Source organism: Phodopus roborovskii, unplaced genomic scaffold (genome assembly GCF_943737965.1).
Source record: "Phodopus roborovskii unplaced genomic scaffold, PHOROB, whole genome shotgun sequence".
NCBI classification, from domain to species: Eukaryota; Metazoa; Chordata; class Mammalia; order Rodentia; family Cricetidae; genus Phodopus; species Phodopus roborovskii.
Window position 1 is genome coordinate 1,449,411 of NW_026125538.1, and position 18,685 is coordinate 1,468,095.

General features: G+C 45.3%; 2 protein-coding genes across 2 annotated transcripts; one reads left to right on the top strand and one right to left on the bottom strand.

The window, feature by feature from the left end:
• Positions 1–10,212: 10,212 nt before the first annotated feature.
• Positions 10,213–11,049, top strand: Rnase6 (ribonuclease A family member k6). Its single transcript, XM_051176876.1, has one exon. It carries the CDS (start codon positions 10,226–10,228, stop codon positions 10,685–10,687), a length of 462 nt encoding a protein of 153 aa, XP_051032833.1. The 5' UTR covers positions 10,213–10,225; the 3' UTR covers positions 10,688–11,049.
• A 6,335-nt stretch (positions 11,050–17,384) lies between these two features.
• Positions 17,385–17,854, bottom strand: Rnase1 (ribonuclease A family member 1, pancreatic). Its single transcript, XM_051176844.1, has one exon. The coding sequence runs from the start codon at positions 17,832–17,834 to the stop codon at positions 17,385–17,387; it is 450 nt and encodes a 149-aa protein (XP_051032801.1). The 5' UTR covers positions 17,835–17,854.
• Between the last annotated feature and the right edge of the window lie 831 nt (positions 17,855–18,685).

The window sequence follows — 18,685 nt, forward strand, 5'->3', positions numbered from 1 at the left end:
CCTGTGGTCAGGGTGTCTCTGATTTCCTGATAAATGGCAGGGTACAGGCCAGCAGTCTTGCATGGACAGGAATAAACGGGTGTGAGGGATGGGAGGAGAAGGAACCCATCTGGTTGAGTTGTACCTATTATACTGGTACTTTCTGTCCTAGTTAGGGTTTCTATTGTTGTGGTGAACACCATGATTAAAAGCAAGTTGGGGAGGAAAGGGTTCATTTGACTTACACCTCCACATCACTGTCCATCACTGAAGGAAGTCAGGACAGGAACTCAAGCAGGGCTGGAACCTGGAGGAGGCAGGAGCTGATGCAGAGGCCATGGAGGGGTGCTGCTTACTGGCTTGCTCCCAATGGCTGGCTCAGCCTGCTTTCATATAGAACCCAGGACCATAGCCCAGGGATGGGACCACCTGCATCAATAACTAATTAAAAAAAATACCATACAGTCAGATCTTATGCAGGCTTTTTTTTTCCAATTAAGGTTTCATCCTTTTGGATAACTCTAGCTTGTGTCATGCTGTCATAAAAATCTCAGACACAGTGGGCAGCCATAGGCAACAACAAACTTCATTAAAAGGTAGGGAGGGCACAGAAAGAAAACCTCACTGAAGAACAGAGAGGGGCAGGCCCATTTCCCTCTGGAGGACTGGGGTTTTTAAGTGGTTTTGGTGACATTGGATGGATCGTCCTCCATCATGGTTGCCACAAATTAGAATCTCTTCGGGATTGTGGGTGGCATCTTTTGATAGCAGCTCAGGTAAACGGGAAAGCAGCTCTCACCTCCCCCTGGCTTGCTGGCTCATGCTTGCTGGCTCTGCTGGCCCGGCTGAGTTAATTCACCCTCTCACTACTTCACTGCTGCAGGAACCAGAACTTCCAAGCTTGCCTAGAGGGCTAGGGACCAGCTGCTCTCCCAGAACCTTCTGAACTTCCAGCACCAGACTGGGACTTGCGCGGCCTGTGGACTGTGCCTAGCCCTTTCCCATCCTCAGAGAGACACTGAATGTTGAGGACTGACTAACTACTGCGTTCTCAGTTCTCAGGTGTGATTTGGCTTTTGTTACTTTTGTTACTGGTGTGTGTGTGTCCCACACTTTCTCCTAATTTTTTCATTAGTCAGTTTAAACAAAGAAAGGAGAGTTTTGCAGCCCACAACCTCAGGAACATGTTGAGGGCCCACTTGAATGGTTCTGACCCAACCTGAACCAGTCATCTATCTGCAAGAAGTCCCAGCTTGTGGGAGAAAAGGCTGTCGGGGACTTTGCCTCAGATCAGAGAAATGAGGAAGAAGTTGGACACTTGTCATCTCTGCTATCTAGCAGTGGTCTGTCCCTTTTCCTTATCTGTCTGACAGGATCCGTCCAGCCCCTAGTCAGTCATATGGTTTGTGTCTTTTCTAGTTTTCTTTTCTTTTTGGTTGTTCTCATTTTTCCTTCTCTTTACCCCAAACTCTTTCCTTTCCTGGCACGTGGGGCCTTTATGATTCAACTTCCTGAGGGATGACACTGATCTACAGTATCTGAAGGCCTATCTTCAACTACATCTTCCTCACTATTTTTTTTTTTCTTTTTGCCGGGAACATTTCCCCTCCTTTAGGAACATACCCCTTTTCTACATCCTATCTAACAACCTAATACTAATCATTGATGCCACAGTGATTTCTGGCTGCCTGTTCTTTATTTTCCCCGGACAGATCCACAGTAACAAAGAGACTAGCCCACACTGAAGTCAGCTTAGGGTCCAAAAGAAAGCGCCACCAATGCAATGAAAGCCTACACAAGGTGAGCTGCTCACAGAAGTGGAAGAATAAACAAGCAGAGTAAGAAACACACATGCTTTTATCTTACTGCAAGAGAACCTTGTCCTTCCCTGCTGGCTGAACTCCAACCTCAGTATTCCATGGTTGCTTAGTTTGAAAAGAGCTGGGACAAAAGAAACGAAGGAAAGCAAGCATGGGCAAGCATCTCAAGATTGGAGAATACAGCAGAGCCTTTGTATAAACAGTAGTTTTACCAGGTAGGGGATAGCAAAAGATTTAAATTCCTTGTCATAAACAAAAGCTTTGCGATGTTTGACAAAAAGGCTAATATTTAATGTTCCTTACCTGCCGAGGACACTTGGTACTGAAGGAGAGACTGTATAAACACTTACCCTGGTTTTAAGGTGGGTTTCCTGCAGCGTAGTGATTTTTGTTGGCAATAGCTCTCAAGTCTTGGGAAGGCCTGGGGAAAGAGCCTTAACCGCCAGCTTAAAAGGAAGCAGTCACCTCAACACTCCTACAACCTGGACTCTGCTGGACTTGGAAGCACCTTCTCTGAAAGGAAGAAGTTTACTGAGCTAAAACAACAAAAATATAACCAACGATTTACCCCAGATGGGAAGAGTTCAGAGAGAAAGACAAGTTAACATGAGAATCCATGACAACAGGGTCTCCTCCAAAATTTTCTGTTTTTTCTTTTTCTTTTTTCTTTTTCTGTGTAACAGATCTGGTTGTCCTGGAACTTGCTTTGTAGACCAGGCTGGTCTCAAACTCACAGAGATCCGCCTGCCTCTGCCTCCTAAGTGCTGGGATTAAAAATGTGTGCCACCACTGCCTGGCATCCTCTAAAATCTTCTAACAGTCAGGAACCTCTAAGAACTTAAATGAAAACCCAGCCCCCCCCCACCAAATCAAAAGAACAAAATATGCTCAAAGAAGACACAAACTCCTGACTGAATTATTTTCTTTCCAAACACAATGTTTTTATTAATTATTCTGGAATTTCATGCAATTCACCATGTTCACACTCCCATTCCTTCCAGGCTCACCCTCCCACAATTGTGCTCCTCCCCAAAAGAAAAACCAAGTCCAATCTGTGTTGTCCATTGATTCATTGGAAAATGATCAAACTCCATAAAGTCAGCCCCGTAAAAAGAGTTTAGTGTTGCACCCCCCACCTCCAGTGTGTGTGCATGTATGGTGTGTGTATGCTAGTGTGTGTGTGTATGTGTGTGTGTGTATGTGTGGTATATGTATGCAAGTGTGTATGTATGTGTGTGTGTGCATGTGTGTGTGTGCGTGCATGTATGGTATATGTATGCTAGTGTGTGTGTTTGTGCGTGCATGTGTGGTGTATGTATGCAAGTGTGTATGTATGTGTGTGTGTGCATGTGTGGTGTGTGTATGCAAGTGTATATGTATGTATGTGTGTGCATGTGTGTGTGTGTGCACATATGCATGTGTGCAGAATCCATTAACTATGAAGAGCTACTCTTCAGTTTCTTTATCACAGTTTTTAAGGACTCTCTTCAACAGCTTCATGTCTGGATTGTTTCTCTTTGGTGGGAGTGGTAGGTTGTCACAGCAGCCTTCAATATCACTCATTCTCAGTTATGAGTGTGCAGTCATCAAGACCAATGCAAACCATGCCTCTCTATCCATAGATGCCAGCGGCAGCATGGGTCATAAACATCAACATGGTTTCTAACAGCAATACAAATTAAGGACATCAGTGTGGTTTCTGGTGGCAGCACAGATCATGAACATCAGCATGGTCTCTGGTTGTGGCAGTCTTCTGAGGAAACTATCCAGAAAACGAGCCATTCTGCATCTAGGATACCTTGTTGCTGCTCAGAATCAGGATCCTGTGGTTGAACAGTGCATCCAGGGGCAGGAACTGAGAAAGCTTCAGGCTGCTGTACACCACCCTGCCCTTGGCACTTGCCACCCTGACCACACAGTAACCCTGTGGCAGTAGTAGCAACAGTGCCATGCTGCAGGTCAGCCTGCTGGCCAAGCAGTGACATTGTGCTAGCAGGTAGCAACAGGAGGAGGCAAGTCCAAGCCTCCTGGCTACCTGAGGACTGGCTCTACTCAGCAAGGACATGCTCCTTCTTCCTGAGTGAATTCTAAGGGAACACAGATAATCTGAATGACATAAAGAAGTCAAATTTGGGATATAAAACTATAATTCAGTAAGAAGACAAAAATACTGAACAGAACCCAAACTGAAATGATTATGAAAAGAAAATACTAAGTAAGTCAAAGAAAGCTTCAAGGAGTGATGGGAGATGTCATTCTGTAAATATGTTTCTTTTATTGGTTAAAGAATAAATCCCTGTTGGCCAATAGGAAAGCAAGATAGGTGGGACTAGGAGACAAGGAGGATTCTAGGAGATGTAGTAGAGGAGATTCAAGATGTAGAGACTTGAGAGGAAGAGGTCCGGACCCTCTCTCCAGTAAGATAATACCACATGGAAACACTTAGATTGATAGAAATAGGTTAATATTTAAGACACGGCTAACCAATAAGAAACACTAGTAACCGGCCAACAGCTTTATATCTAATATAGTGTCTCTGTGTGTTATTTGGGGCTGACATGTCTCTGGGACCAGGCTGGCAGGAAATCTTTTTGTAACAAAGGGGATGAAAGACAGTTAGGGGAACATAGGCATGTTGCTGTCTTGATTGGGTTCATTTTCTCTGAATTAAAAAGCAGGGGTGGAAATTGCCATGCAACAGGTGAGAGCAGTGAATCAGATAGAGAAGACAGAGTCACAGGGTAAAGAAAGGCTTTTATTAGGGGCGAGGAAACACAGATGAGCACACACAACAGGCACAGAGAGGAAAGACCCACTGCAAAGAAGAGAGAGGATTTAGGAATCTCAAGATTCAGTCTCTCCTGAGAGACTAGGGCCTTTAAGGGTCTGGAGAGCCCTTCCTTCCCTAACTTAGGACTTGGTCAGTTTGAATAAAGACAGGGTAGCTGATAGGCATGCAACTTTGGGGGCAACATGTCCTGGTTGGCCCTTCTCAGGGCAAGTCCCTCCATGGGGGGCCCTGCTGGTGGGAGAAAGCCTTCCAGGCCTTTGTTTTAGGCTTGTCAGACTTTTGTCTCACATCAGCAGGGTGAGGAAGAAATCGGCCATCTTTGAAGTTCACCATCTTTATTATCTGGCCATGGCCCCTCTCCTTCTCTGTCTGCCTAGCAGGGAATCTAACTCATAGTCCCTCAAGTAGACAGGGGAAGTGAGAGCGGGCTCGCAGCCACGATGGCTTCCTGTTCCCAGAAGATATGGTGAGGAAAGATGATTCAAAGTGGTGGGGTGGGTATCTAAACAGGACCAGTTGGGGAAACAGCCTATAGAACATCCAACTCAGAGTCCAGTATTAGAGGACTCTCAGCTCTAGTCCTCTTCCATCCTGAAGGGGGCCACTGCAGAGCAATGCTTCTGTATGCTGTGAATATGTCTTGCTCTCAGTGGTTAATCAAGAAGGTAATTAGCCTATAGCAAGGCAGGATAAAGTTAGGCAGGACAATCAAACAGAGGGTACCAGGATGAAGAAGGGCTGAGTCAGTGTATCATGGTTATACCACAGAATATATACAACAAAGAAAGTATATTGGAAGCTGTAGCTATAAAGACAAAATCACATTTAATGGCAATTAATGGAGGCTCAAGGTTGGTCTAGGTGTTATCAAGTTCTGGGCCACCCATATCATCCTCTCTGAGGCTCAGGAACTATTAAGAAAAAGTGGGGAGAGAAGACTCTAACAATTGGATGATGGTGGTGGTGATGATGATGATAGCCTTGTAATGCTTGCTGTCTTACAGACACACGTAGACCATGGCATGCCTGAACTCACAACATCCATGGCTGCTGGCTAGGGGCTGTGCAAGACTGAGTCCATAAACATTCAGGCATAGATAGGGGAGAGGCTCATAAGACCCCTCCAAGGGAGCTAATCATAATTGATGGCTTGCTGGAGAAGTCGTTGTCTTCAGTGATGTAGCCATTGTGAGTTACTCACACTCCAGGAGATAATTTTATACCCACTCCCACATGAGCAGGCCTGTTAAAACCCAGTGGGTTACAAAGTACAAACAAAAACAAATTTAAACTGAACACATGAAAATGCCTGTTGGTGGGAAGAGGAAACTGGTGGGAGGGTGAGGAGAATAAGATCAAGTGATGAGGGACCAGAAAGATGACTCCATAGATAAAGGCGCTTACCATCAAGCTGGACTATCTAAGTGAATCCATCCCGGGGTGCTACAAAACTGAAGAGGAAAACCAACTCTTGCAAATTGGCCTCTGATCTCCACAAATGCACCATGGCACAAGTTGGTGTGTGTGTGTGTGTGTGTGTGTGTGTGTGAGAGAGAGAGAGAGAGAGAGAGAGAGAGAGAGCGCACATGTGTGTAAAAACACACACTAAATAAATAAATTATAAGTTAAAAAAAAAAAAGAAGGTAGAGGCATGAGCATGATCAGAATGTCATGTTGTAAGGATTCAGGCATTATGCTGGCCTGCCCCTGTCACCTGGCAGAATGCACTCAGGCAGTACTCTGGTCAGCCCAGGGTTCCAAGACTACTAGTCTGCACATAGGTGCAAAGGACCCTTTTAAAAGACAGATCCCTGCCCATTTATGCTCTTTCTGGCTTTTGTCTCTCTCTGCTCTCCTTTCTGCTCCTTTCCAGTTCTCTTCCTGCCCATTTCTCACTGTTCCCCTGGGGCAGAAAGGACTTTTCCTGTCTCCCTCTTCTCTTCTGTCTTCTCTCTATCTCTGTCTGTGTCTCTTTACCTCTTTTCTCATTCCTTCTGTAAGGGAAAAGAGCCAACCAAAGAAACACACCCTGAATAGAGCCAAAGGAACACAATTTGACCCTGCAACCAGAAACAAAGAAATGCACCTTGACCCTGAAACCAGTGCCAAAACACACACTTTGTCCCTGGAATCAGAGCCAGTGAAAGAAATACACCCTGGCCCTAAAATTAGAGCCCAAAGACTAAAAAGGACCAGTGAAAGAAACACACTTTGGCCCTGAAATCTGACCCTAAACCTGTGCAGAAAACCACCCAGTGCCTGAGCACAAGGTCTAGCCAGTCTGAGCTCAAGGATTGAAATCTGACCAATCCCCACCTAAGGAAATCTTCCTAAGAAAACTCCATCCCCTAAGAATTTCTATATAAACCCCATCTGTTCAGCTTGAGGCTCTCTGGTTGTGAACTCTCCTGCCAGAGCAGAGCTGATAACACTGGAGAAGCCTTTCCCTGAAGCAGGGCTATAAGCTGCTATGCTCACTGTGACCTGTGGTATTCATTGACTCCCAAGTGCCAGAATACCTGTCCATCTGAGCTATAACACTCAGTATTATGGCTCCAGAGTGCCAGAGTCTCTGTCCATCCCATCTAAGTGATGGGAGAGGTCATTCTGTATATGTTTCTCATACTGGTTAATGAATAAAGAACTGTTGGCCAATAGGAAAGGAGATAGGAGGGACACATTCTCTCCCCTTCCCTTTCTAATAAAACTTCTCACTTAAACTCTGTCTGCCTGGTGTGTTTGTCCCTTCACCTCCGTCACCCTTACCCACCATGGAATACACCAAGGTCCCCCTCAAGCTTTATCCTAACGTGTGTGTGTGTGTGTGTGTGTGTGTGTGTGTGAGTGTGTGTGTGTGTGTGTCATTGTCAAAGAAGAAACTAATTTTGAAAGCTATTTTTAAAGATTTTTTAAAATGTGTGTGTGTGGTCAGAGAGATACATGAATGTTATTGCCCAAAGAGGCCAAAAACATCAGGTTCTCCCTGGAGATGGAGTTGCAGGAGGTTGTGAGCTATCTGATACAGGTATTAGGAACCAAACTCAGGTCCTTGCAAAGCAATACACGTTCCTGACCACTGAGGCATTTTCCCAGTCTCTTTAAAGCACTTTTAAAAAAAAAAAAGTTTTCTTTGAGCAATCACGACTGCAGATATCATTAGTTACTTGCCTTGTTTCTGGAACTAAAAACCCAGGAAGAATCAGTTTAATAGAGGAAGTGTTTACTTTAGCTCAAAGCTTAAGTCTGTCACAACTTACATCAGATATAATGGCAGGAGTAGGCTAGTTACAATTATCTCAGTCAGGAGGCATAGAGCAAACAAGAAGTGGGACTGTGTGTGAAGCCTCAAGACCCACTGGCAGCGACCCACTTCCTCTAGCAAATCTCCACAACTCTAAATAGTCCCACCAGCTGGGGCTGAAGTGTTCACACTCATGTCTATGGGGGAAACACTCAAACCACGGTAGTTAAATCACATCGAAACACCCCGATCGGTGGTGGTGAGTCAAAGTGAGCATGGTGGTACACGCCTGCCTCCCAGCACTTAAAAGGAGGGTGCAGGCTGATACTGAGTTCTAGGCAAGCCTGGGCACACATCAAGATATTATCTGAAAAACAAACAAACAAAAGCACCTCTTTGAATAAAAGTGTACTATTGGAACTGTACAAAACTGGGAAAACATGCAGGATTGCTCAGAAAGAAATAAGGCCAGAGGCAGGGAGGCCCAGTGGAAACCTTCCATGAGATGATACAGTGCAGCCATCCTGTCTTTCACACTGGTGGTGAGCAGAAAAGAGATTCAAAAGCAGGTACCCTACATTTTCTCTTCTTTATGTTCTCAGGTCTTTTAACATACAGTTCTCCTGTTAAAGGTCTGTCCATCTAATTATGCCTCAAAACACAGCTCAACTTAGATCAGTGTCTTTCAGTAACACTTGTCCCCTTTAGTGTGAATCACACTGTGAGTGCTAGCTGGAGGGATAGCTCAGATGTTAAAGGCTAGGCTCACAACCATATATATAAGAGTTATTAATGCGTAACATGCTTATTTATTTCATTCTTTCATTAAACTGTAACACTGTAAACTCTTAAATATGAGTAGCCTAGTGTCTGGTCCCATAGACATACATACTAACAAGTGATTTATTCACGTGTGCTTGCAGGAACTCACATTGCCAAGTATGTGCTATTATACAAATATGCATATATTTGTATATGTATATTTTTGTATATTTATATGTATAGTTTTTGTCAAGAAACTGAAATCAAAGAGCTTCAAAAACCCTGAAGCTCCAGTTGAAAAGGAAGTTCTAACTTCTTAGATCAGGTCCTTAAAACTGAGCTTTGAGCCTTGCTTCTTAAGTTGAAGTTAGGCTTCCTCTTCACTAACATTGAGACTTTGAAAGTGCTTACTTGGAGGTACTTCTGTAAAATCTAAGGTTTCTCTTTCACAGGTTTAAGAATACTTCTTGCCCTGCCCCACCCAAGCAGCTGTGGCTTGCATGACAAAAGCTTACAAAACATTCAGAACCTGGGGTTGATTGACTGCAGGAGCTCTCAATAGGACCCCAGCAAACACACCTGGTAAGAGAGGGGCTTCCAGGCCCTGCTGGTTGGTGGAGCTGGCTGGGAAGTGCTGGCTGGAGAGGGAAGGTAAACATGTTAGAAGGGATGGGTGGGGAGGGGGAGCATTGTGTTAGTATGCACAATGCTTTGACACAGGTCAAAGAGAATGAGATGTTCCAGTCAGGGCAGTGTGCTCACGTCCTGTCTTCCTCACTGGGTTTCAGCATTTTCACAGAAATATGAGCCTGGCTTTCTGTTTATTATTATTATTATTATTTAAATTTGCAACAAGCTTCTTTTACATGTCAATCCCAGTTCCCTCACCCTGCCCTCCTTCCCTATCCTCCTCCCAACTCCCATCCTATCCCCTTTCTGCTCACCATGGAAGGTGAGGTCTTCCACGGGGGATCTTCAAAGTCTGTCATATCATTTGGAGCAGGGCCTAGGTCCTCCTCCATGTGTCTAGGCTGAGAGAATATCCCTCTATGTGGAATGGGCTCCCAAAATCCATTCCTATACTAGGGATAATACTGATCCACTACTAGAGGCCCCATAGACTGCCCAGTTCTTGTATCTAACATCCAAGTTCAGGGAGTTTGGTCAGTCCTATGCTGGTTTCCCAACTATCAGACTGGGTTCCATGAGCTTCCCCTTGCTCAGGTTAGCTGTCTCTGTGGGTTTATCCAGCCTGGTCTTGGCCCCTTTGCTCATCACTCTTCCCTCTCTACAACTGGAATCCAGGAGTTTGGCTCAGTGTTTAGCTGTGGGTGTATGCTTCTGCTTCCATCAGTTACTAGATGAAGGCTCTAGGATGGCATATAAGTTAGTCATCAATCTCATTATCAGGGAAGGGAATTTAAGGTAGCCTCTCCACTGTTGCTTAGATTGTTAGTTGGGGTCATCCTTGTAGGTCTCTGGACATTTCCCTAGTGAGGCTGGCTTTCTTTTTTAAGACCTATGAAATCTTAAAAGGAAGGAAAAAAAAAAAAAACCCAACAAACTGATCATGATAAATATTTGTTCTTTTTGCTTCTTCTATTCCTATACAGAAAAAAAAAAAAAAAAAAAATGGCGGTAGGACTTCGCAGATGCCTTCCTCTCCTCTTGCTGCTGGGGTTGTGGGCGCCAGTGTGTCTACTTGGCACTCAGCCAAAGGGTCTCACTAAGGCTCGCTGGTTTGAAATTCAGCACATACAGATAAGTCCTCAGCAGTGCAACGCAGCAATGCGTGGTGTCAACAATTACACCCAGCACTGTAAACAGAAAAACACCTTTCTGCATGAATCCTTTCAGAATGTGGCCGCTACCTGTGGCTTTCCCAACATCACCTGCAAGAATGGCCGAAAGAACTGCCACGAGAGCGCCAGGCCTGTGGGCATGACTGACTGCGCGCACACCAGAGAAACCTATCCCAACTGTCGCTACAGTAGCATCGTGAGGCACAGACTCTTCATTGTGGCCTGTGAACGCCCAAAGAAGGACGACCCCCCCTACCAGCTGGTTCCTGTGCACTTAGATGAGATTGTCTAAGGCTTTAGGGCTCTTGTTACCAATGATCTCACGTTGTCAGTTCTTACAGAGAAAGGAAGGCACTGGAAAAATTAGAAAGCCTAAGCTATCAGAACAGAGTTAAGACAAAAAGAAACGGTGCACGGGCTGTGATGTAGCTCAGTAACTGAGTACCTGCACACAAAGGTGCCTGGCTTCCATCACCAGCACCCCCCCCAAAAAAAGAACAGGGTTATTCTCTGCTCTGGGGTTACCTCTGCTGAGCGAGAAATGTAGGCAACAGATAACGAGGGTCCAAGCAGCTGAAGGATTTTTCTGCAATTTTGGGGGTCAAGTTTTATTGTATTCTGCTCATAGAAATAAAATCATTTACTTTTTCAGTATACTGAGTATGAATTTTACTGGTTTGTTTTGTTGGTGGTGGCTTGGGGTTTGTTTGTTTGACAGGGTCTGATTTGGTCAGGCTGGATTCAACACCACTACACCACTATGTAGTCAAGAATGCCTATCAACTCTTCAACTCTTTTTTTTTTTTTTTTTTTTTTTTTTTTTTGAGGCAGGATTGCTCTGAGACTGTCCTGGAACTAACTCTGTAAACCAGGCTGGCCTCAAACTCACAGAGATGCACCTGCCTCTGCCTCCTGAGTGCTGGGACTAAAAGCATGTGCTACCAATACCCGGGTTCTCCTCCTCTTCCTTCTCCTCCTCTTCTTCAAGATTATTTATTATGTATACAGTATTCTGCCTGTGGGCCAGGAGAGGGCACCAGATCTCATTACAGACAGTTGTGAGCCAATTTGTAGTTCCTAGGACTTGAACTCAGGGCCTCTGAAAGAGCAGCCAGTGCTCTTAATCTCTGAGCCTCCCCCAGACATCCTTATAAGAGAAAGCATTTAATAAGAGCTTGCTTATGGTTTCAGAGGTTTAGTCTATTATCATCACAGTAGGGAGCATGATGACACAAAGGCCCACATGGTTCTGGAAAAGGAGCTGAGAATTCTACATCCAGATCTCCATGCAGCAGGAAAAGACTCAGGGCTTGGCATGACCTTTTGAATGAAACCTCAGAGTTCAAACCCAGTGACACACTTCCTCCAACAAGGCCACACCTCCTGATCCTTTTCAAATAATGTCACTCCCTGATGACTAAGCATTTGCATACATGAGCCTATGGGACCATTCTTACTCAAACCACCACACTAAAGTTACTTAGGAAGAGCAGCTTCAGTTGAGAAAATGCTCCCACAAGATTGGTCTGTGGGAGGCCTGTACGGCCTGTGCCTGTGGAGATTTTTATTTTATTTTTTATTTATTTATTTATGTATTTATTTTGGAGGCAGGGTCTCTATGTAGTCTTGTAATCCTAGAATTCTCTATGTTGAATAGGCTGGCCTCAAACTCACAGAGATCTGCCTGCCTCTGCCTCCTGAGTGCTGGGATCAAAGATGTGTGACACTATACTGACTTGAAGCATTTTCATCATTGATGAAAATCACTGTGGGAAAGGCTACCCCTGGCTGGATAGCCTGGATGCTATCAGAAGGCAGGCTGAGGAAGCCATGAGGAGAAAGCCAGTAAGCAACACCCTTCATGAGCTCTATTTTCTGCCCACAGGTCCCGGCCCTGAGTTCCTGCCCTGACTTCCCTGGATAACTGATTACAAGCTACAAATAAAATAAACCCTCTCCTTCCCAAGTTGCTTTTGGTCATAGTGTTTTATCATAGCAACCATGCTAAGGGGGCACACCATTATAATAGTTATATAACTCAGTGCATCATTGCTTACTCTGAGTACTTGAGGTTCCCCAGACACCCTGTTTTGTATTGCTTTATAGCCCCCCAGATATCCATTGTCTGCTTGTTTTAGCTGCCTTATTCCAGATATCCATATCAGCTTCATGTTATCCAAACATGTCTCACACCACAGGTCTTGGTGTGAGAAATCTGTTTCTCTGATCCATCTCTCATGACCTTGGACAGCCCCAGCACTGATGTGTGGTAGCGGGAACACATCTGGTATGGGCTGGTTCTGGGAAATGACTGTCCTAGGGGACCAAATACAGGTCATCCTGTGGTAAAAACTTCCAGATTCCTGAGGTGTAACAATTCCTCTCTAAGTGCACATGGGAAGTAGGGCCTCTCATGCTGGAAACAACGGGCCTCGATGGGTAGAGATGCCCCCTAACTACGCTTCCTTCCTAACCCTGAGCCATTAGTCTTGTTAAATTTGTTGTTTGGTGCTGGAGAGCCGGCTCAGTGGTTAAGAGCCCTGGTTGCTCTTCAAGAGGACCTGGGTTTAATTCCCAGCACCCACATGAGTTCACAATCATCTGCAACTTCAGCTCCTAGGGATCTGTCACCCTTTCCTGGCCTCCAAGAGTGCCAGACATGTCCATGGTATACACACATAAGACATACATGCAGGCAAAACACCTATGCACATAAAATACATTTTAAAAAATATGGTTTTGCTTTCTTTCCTTGATTTTGATGCTTGTTTTTATTAATTTCTTCTGTTTGATCTCACTCCTCCAGGCCCACTCTCTTTATCTAGGGTCCCATGTACCTCAGGGTGGCCCAGAATGCACTATGGAGATGAAGCTGGGCTCGAATTCCTGATCCTTGGCTGCACTTGGCAAGTGCTGGGAGTACAGGTACCTCACTTGCTTCCTTACCCTTCCTTTTCTTTTTCCCTAGATCTGGGAAAACAGCTAGGACTTGGCAGGAGCACTTGAGTGCACTGAGATTACAAGTGTGACCAACAGGTATGCCTACTGTATTCCTTACTTTTCTCTCGGCTGTGACTAACTACCCAATAAGAGTTAATGTGTGGAGGAAAGGTTCCCGAAGGCACAGTCTTCGGTTCAAGGAAGGCGTTGCAGCAAGTGGGTGAGGCCACACTGAGTATGCGGTCAGAAAGCAAGGTGAAGTACGCTAGTGTTCCATCGGCCTCCCCTCTCTGCTCAGACCGCAGAGTATGCCGCTGACATTCAGTGGGGCTCTTCCCACCTCACTTAACACAAACTAGAAACACACCCGGGCTTCTCCGATGAGTCTGGATCCTGCCAGGTTGACAATGAATAATGACTGTTACTATCTTCTTTGGTGTCTTGGATTTTGTTTTTTGTTGTTGTTTCTCTATTTTGATAACAGTGATCTATCCAGCTTAGATAATAGATACATGAGGTAGTTTGGTTTAGCTTTTGTTTTCATTTCTCCCCCTCCCCCAGAGAATATATAGGGGAAAGAAAATCATGATCAGAACATATGGGGGGGCTATTTTCCATTTTTAAAAAACTAGAGAAAAAAATTAGTCTGTTAGGTGAAACAGAGCCCCCTCCCCCATCCTTCCTTTTGCCATGGACATTTAAGGATTCCCTGATTTACCTTCTGTTTATCCAGCTGAGGTGGGAGTTATCAGATCCTGTCTTGTGAGCTAATGTTCTGAGGTGAAGGAAGGTCAGCACCACTATGTGGAACCTCTGGAGGTCACAGGCTTCTTTGGTTTTTTAGAAGTCTCAGAAAGAAACACTGGTCTAGACACAGCGGAATGGCAAGGGCAGATGGAAACCAGGCAGCATTAAATCCCTTTGACTGACAAGGTTGACACCTTTATTGCAGAAAAAACATGGCACACTCAGATTAATGATACTCAGAAAGTCCCTGGAGTTCTGAGCGCCTGTATTTACCGAGCCCAGCAACCTACTTTCTTGGGAGCTTCCTATAATTCTTTTTAAATTTTATGCATGTATTTTATGTATATGAGTGTTCTAACTGCACTCCAGAAGAGGGCATCAGATCCTATAACAGATGGCTGTGAGCTACCATGTAGGTGCTGGGAATTGAACTCAGGACCTCTGGAAGAGCACCCACTGAGCCATCTCTCCAGCCCTACAATTCTATTCTTAATGACATAAAAGAAAAAATAATGAATATTCTTGGGATGAAGAAGTAAAGAATGGAGATTTTCTTCCCATTCTTACCAACACCAAACTTCAACATACTCATACCAGAGATGTGATATTGATATGGAAGGGAGTCATTTGGGAAACTAGGGTGTAAGGGGATAGCGTATAGCACTGGTCCAAGCAACAAACAACTTCAATACAATGAAGCTGGAGTTTGCTTAGAGGTTAGATTGGGCTTTCAGGATGTAAAACACAGACAAGACAGCATGACATAAAGTTATTCCTTCACAACTCTAGAACCTAGAAGTCCAAGATCACGGTGCTAGCAGGGTTTTAATTTCTTCTGAGGTCTCTCTTTGGCTTTCAAATGGTCAACTTCTATCTTTCCTCTGTGTGTGCATGTGACAGGTGTCTGTGTGTCCAACTGTCAGGTTGTGTCATATCGTCATCACCTATTTTTTGTTTGTTTTTTGAGATAGGGTTTCTCTGTATTGATTTGGAACCTGTCCTGGAGCTAGCTCTGTAGACCAGGCTGGCCTCGAACTCACAGAGATCTGCCTGCCTCTGCCTCCTGAATGTTGGGACTAGAGGTATGGGCTACCATTGCCCGGCTGTCATTACCTGTTTTTAACCTAATCACTTTTTAGTCATATTTTGAGGTTCTGTGAGTTAAGGTTTCATCCTATGAGTTTTGAGAGAGCATGATTTAGCCTACAATAAAGAGTATTGTGATAGTTTGAATGTACTTGGCCCCCATAAACTCATAGGGAATGGCACTATTGGGAGGTGTGGCCTTGTTGAAGTAGATGTGATCTTGTTGAAGAAGTGTGTCACTGTGCAGGCTTTGAGGTCTCTTGCTTAAGTTTTGTGCAGTGTCACAGCCCACTTCTGGTTGCATTCAGATCAAGATGTAGCCAGCACCACGTCTGCCTGCATGCCTCCATGGTCCACCACACAAACCTACCCCAAGTGTTAGGAAGCTGTGAGTACAGACAGGAAAGTGAGTACAGGGAGCTTTAGTTGGTCCAGGCTAAATCAGGGGCCAAGCCAAATTTCCTAACACTGTAGACTCAAGGGAGATTCAAAATAAAGAAATTGACTTTCAATATAAGCCCTTGCCAACTTGTAAGCAAAGCCTAGGAAGTGACTTGTGGGTATGAACTTTAAAACATAGCCACCACCATAGCATAGCATGCCCCATCTACTCAGAGGAACAAGATCTCTGCCTAGTTATGAAGATAATCGTCGCTAGATTAGCATGTGAATCCAAAACTGTTCTGAAAGGTAAAACCTATCTCTTTATTTCTTATTTTTATTTATGTGTATGTATGTGCATATGTTTGTGTGCCCCACATATATGCAAATGCCCTTAGAGGCCAGAAGAGGGCCCCCAGAATCCCTGGAAATGGCCTACAGGTGGTTGTGAGCTAAAAACCAAACTTGAAGCCTCTGAAAAAGCAGTAAATGCTTTTAACAACTGACTCATCTATCTACTCCCCTTTCTTTCTTTCTTTCTTTCTTCCTTCCTTCCTTCCTTCCTTCCTTCCTTCCTTCCTTTCTTTAAGAAGACAAGAAAATGGGAAGATGACCATGGAAGAAGCTCCTTCCCATAGTAGCTGGGGGCAAGGTGGCACACAGTTATAAGCCCAGTATGTGAGAGCTGGAGGAAGGAGTATCAAGAATTCAAAGCCACCAGGCAGTGGTGGTGCACATCTCTAATCCTGAGTTCAAGGCCAGCTTGGTCTATAGAGAGTTCCAGGACAGGCAGGGATACACAGAGAAACCCTGTCTTGAAAAACCAAACACACACACACACATACATAAACACACACCACACACACACACACCACACACATACACACACACACCCCACACACATGCACACACACCACACACACACACACACATACACACACACACCACACACACACCCCACACACATACACACACACCACACACACACACACATACACACACCCCCCCCACACACACCACACACACACACCACACACACATACACACACACCACACACACATACACACACACCACCATACACACACACCACACACACATACACACACACATACACACACACACACCGCACACATACACACATACCACACAACACACCACACACACCACACACACATACACATACACACACACACACACACACACACACACACACACACGCCCATTATTGGTTAAAAGGAATGAAAACTACTCAAATATATCTAAAACTACTGACTGAGAAACAACGTGTGAAGCAGCAGCTCACAGAAAGGCAGAAGCAAAAGCTATGCTCTCTGCCCTCTTGGCAGAAGGCCTCCTCTCACCTAGATGTGGCAAGTCTGTGTTGGTACGGGGAGCCGATGGACTCGGCCACTGAGTGCTGAAACTGATGATAGGCTTATTACATACAAAGGTAGGAGAATGAATGATCGGTGGTCAGAAGAGGCAGAGAGCTCTAGCTTCCATTGTAGTTAAAGCTGCCAGCAGGGAAGGTCTGGGCCAACGAGGTGCCTGCTGTCCTTAGTCCATTGCAAACTGCCCTAAAAGGACACCTCTGGCTGAGCCGTTTATAATGAACAGAATTTTATTGGGTTCATGGTTCTGAAGTCAAGGAAATCTCAGGTTGAAAGGACACATAGTGGTGAGGGCTGTCTTATTCCATCTAGGGAAGCATGTTTTGTCCCACATAAGCCCTAAAAGGGGTTATTTCTTTCTGGGAAAGAATAAAAGAGGGTCGGGTATTGACATGATGGGTTGGGAGACAGGAACATCTCTCTGGTTTGGCTTACATGGAACCCTACTCAGAAGCATCGAAGTGGACTGGCACGAAGGGGTTCCCCTCACAGGCCACAATGATGTGCTTCTGCTTCTGGCTGGTCTGGTAGTCACAGTTGGGGTACCTGGAGTTGCCCTTCAGGCGGCAGTCAGTGATGTGCAGGGCAGAGTGGCTCTTGTAGCAGTTGGACCTTCCGTTCTTGCAGGTGACCTTTTCCTGAAAGCAGACAGCATGGACATCTGCCAGGGATTCGTGCACAAAGGTGTTCACAGGCTTGCAGGACCCCTGTGTCATATTCCGACGCTTCATCATTTGGTTGCAATAGGTGGGGCTGCTGCTGGAGGCAACCGAGGAGTCCATGTGCTGTCGCTCGAACTTCATGGCAGCAGATTCCTTGCCCAGGGAAGACTGGACCCATCCAAGCACCAGGACAAGCAATGGAAACAGGATGAGGGACTTCTGCAGACTCATGGTGGCTTTGTTGCTCTGGGGAGCCTGACAGGGACAGGGGGAGAAAAAAAGGACACACCCTCAGAAGAGCTGCAGGACCCAGCTCAGCCTCCCCAGTCCACTCCCCCCAGCTCAGCCTCCCCAGCCCACTCCCCCAGCTCAGCCTCCCCAGCCCACTCCCCCAGCTCAGCCTCCCCAGCCCACTCCCCCAGCTCAGCCTCCCCAGGATAATTCTGTTCTTTGGATAAGCCTGGAAGATTCCCTCTGCTGAGAGATCTTGCCAGCGCTGACAGTGCTTTACTTCATTTTTTACTGAAGAGATGCCATTCTTTTCTCCAGGTGGTGGGCTGAGTCACCTAAATTCTTGGAGGTATACTGAATACTGGAGTTTCTTTCATATAAAATACATTTGAAAGATAGACCACGTTTGTACACAGTGTTCAAACAGCTCATCAGAAGGTCATTTTGAATATGCCATGAGAAAAATTATATTCCCTAGTCATTACTGACTCCCAAGACTGTTGCTGATAGTCTCATTGTCTTACAATACAGGGGAACTTGGTCTGATACTGACATTATAAAGGGACTGAGCTCTATTCTAAAGACACATGCTCCCTTCCCCAACCTGGTACTCTGTTCTTCTCATCCCTCTAGTTAGTTCTTCATACCTGACTATGCCCCTGCCTCCACCCCTGCCTCCAGTCATTTGCCCAGCCCAGCTTTTCTGGAGTTGGTCAGTCAAGAATGACTGGCCTTGACACTCTCAGTTCCAGCTCCCAATCAGAAATAGTCTCTGATGCCATCTCTAGGCTGCTTACCTAAACTCTGAGTGTGAACTCCAGGGCAAATTGGAAGTCAGTTTCTGCAGTCAC

Excerpts from the sequence above, each read along its gene's own strand:
- Rnase1 (XM_051176844.1), bottom strand. The coding sequence starts at position 17,834 with ATGAGTCTGCAGAAGTCCCTCATCCTGTTTCCATTGCTTGTCCTGGTG.
- Rnase6 (XM_051176876.1), top strand. The coding sequence starts at position 10,226 with ATGGCGGTAGGACTTCGCAGATGCCTTCCTCTCCTCTTGCTGCTGGGG.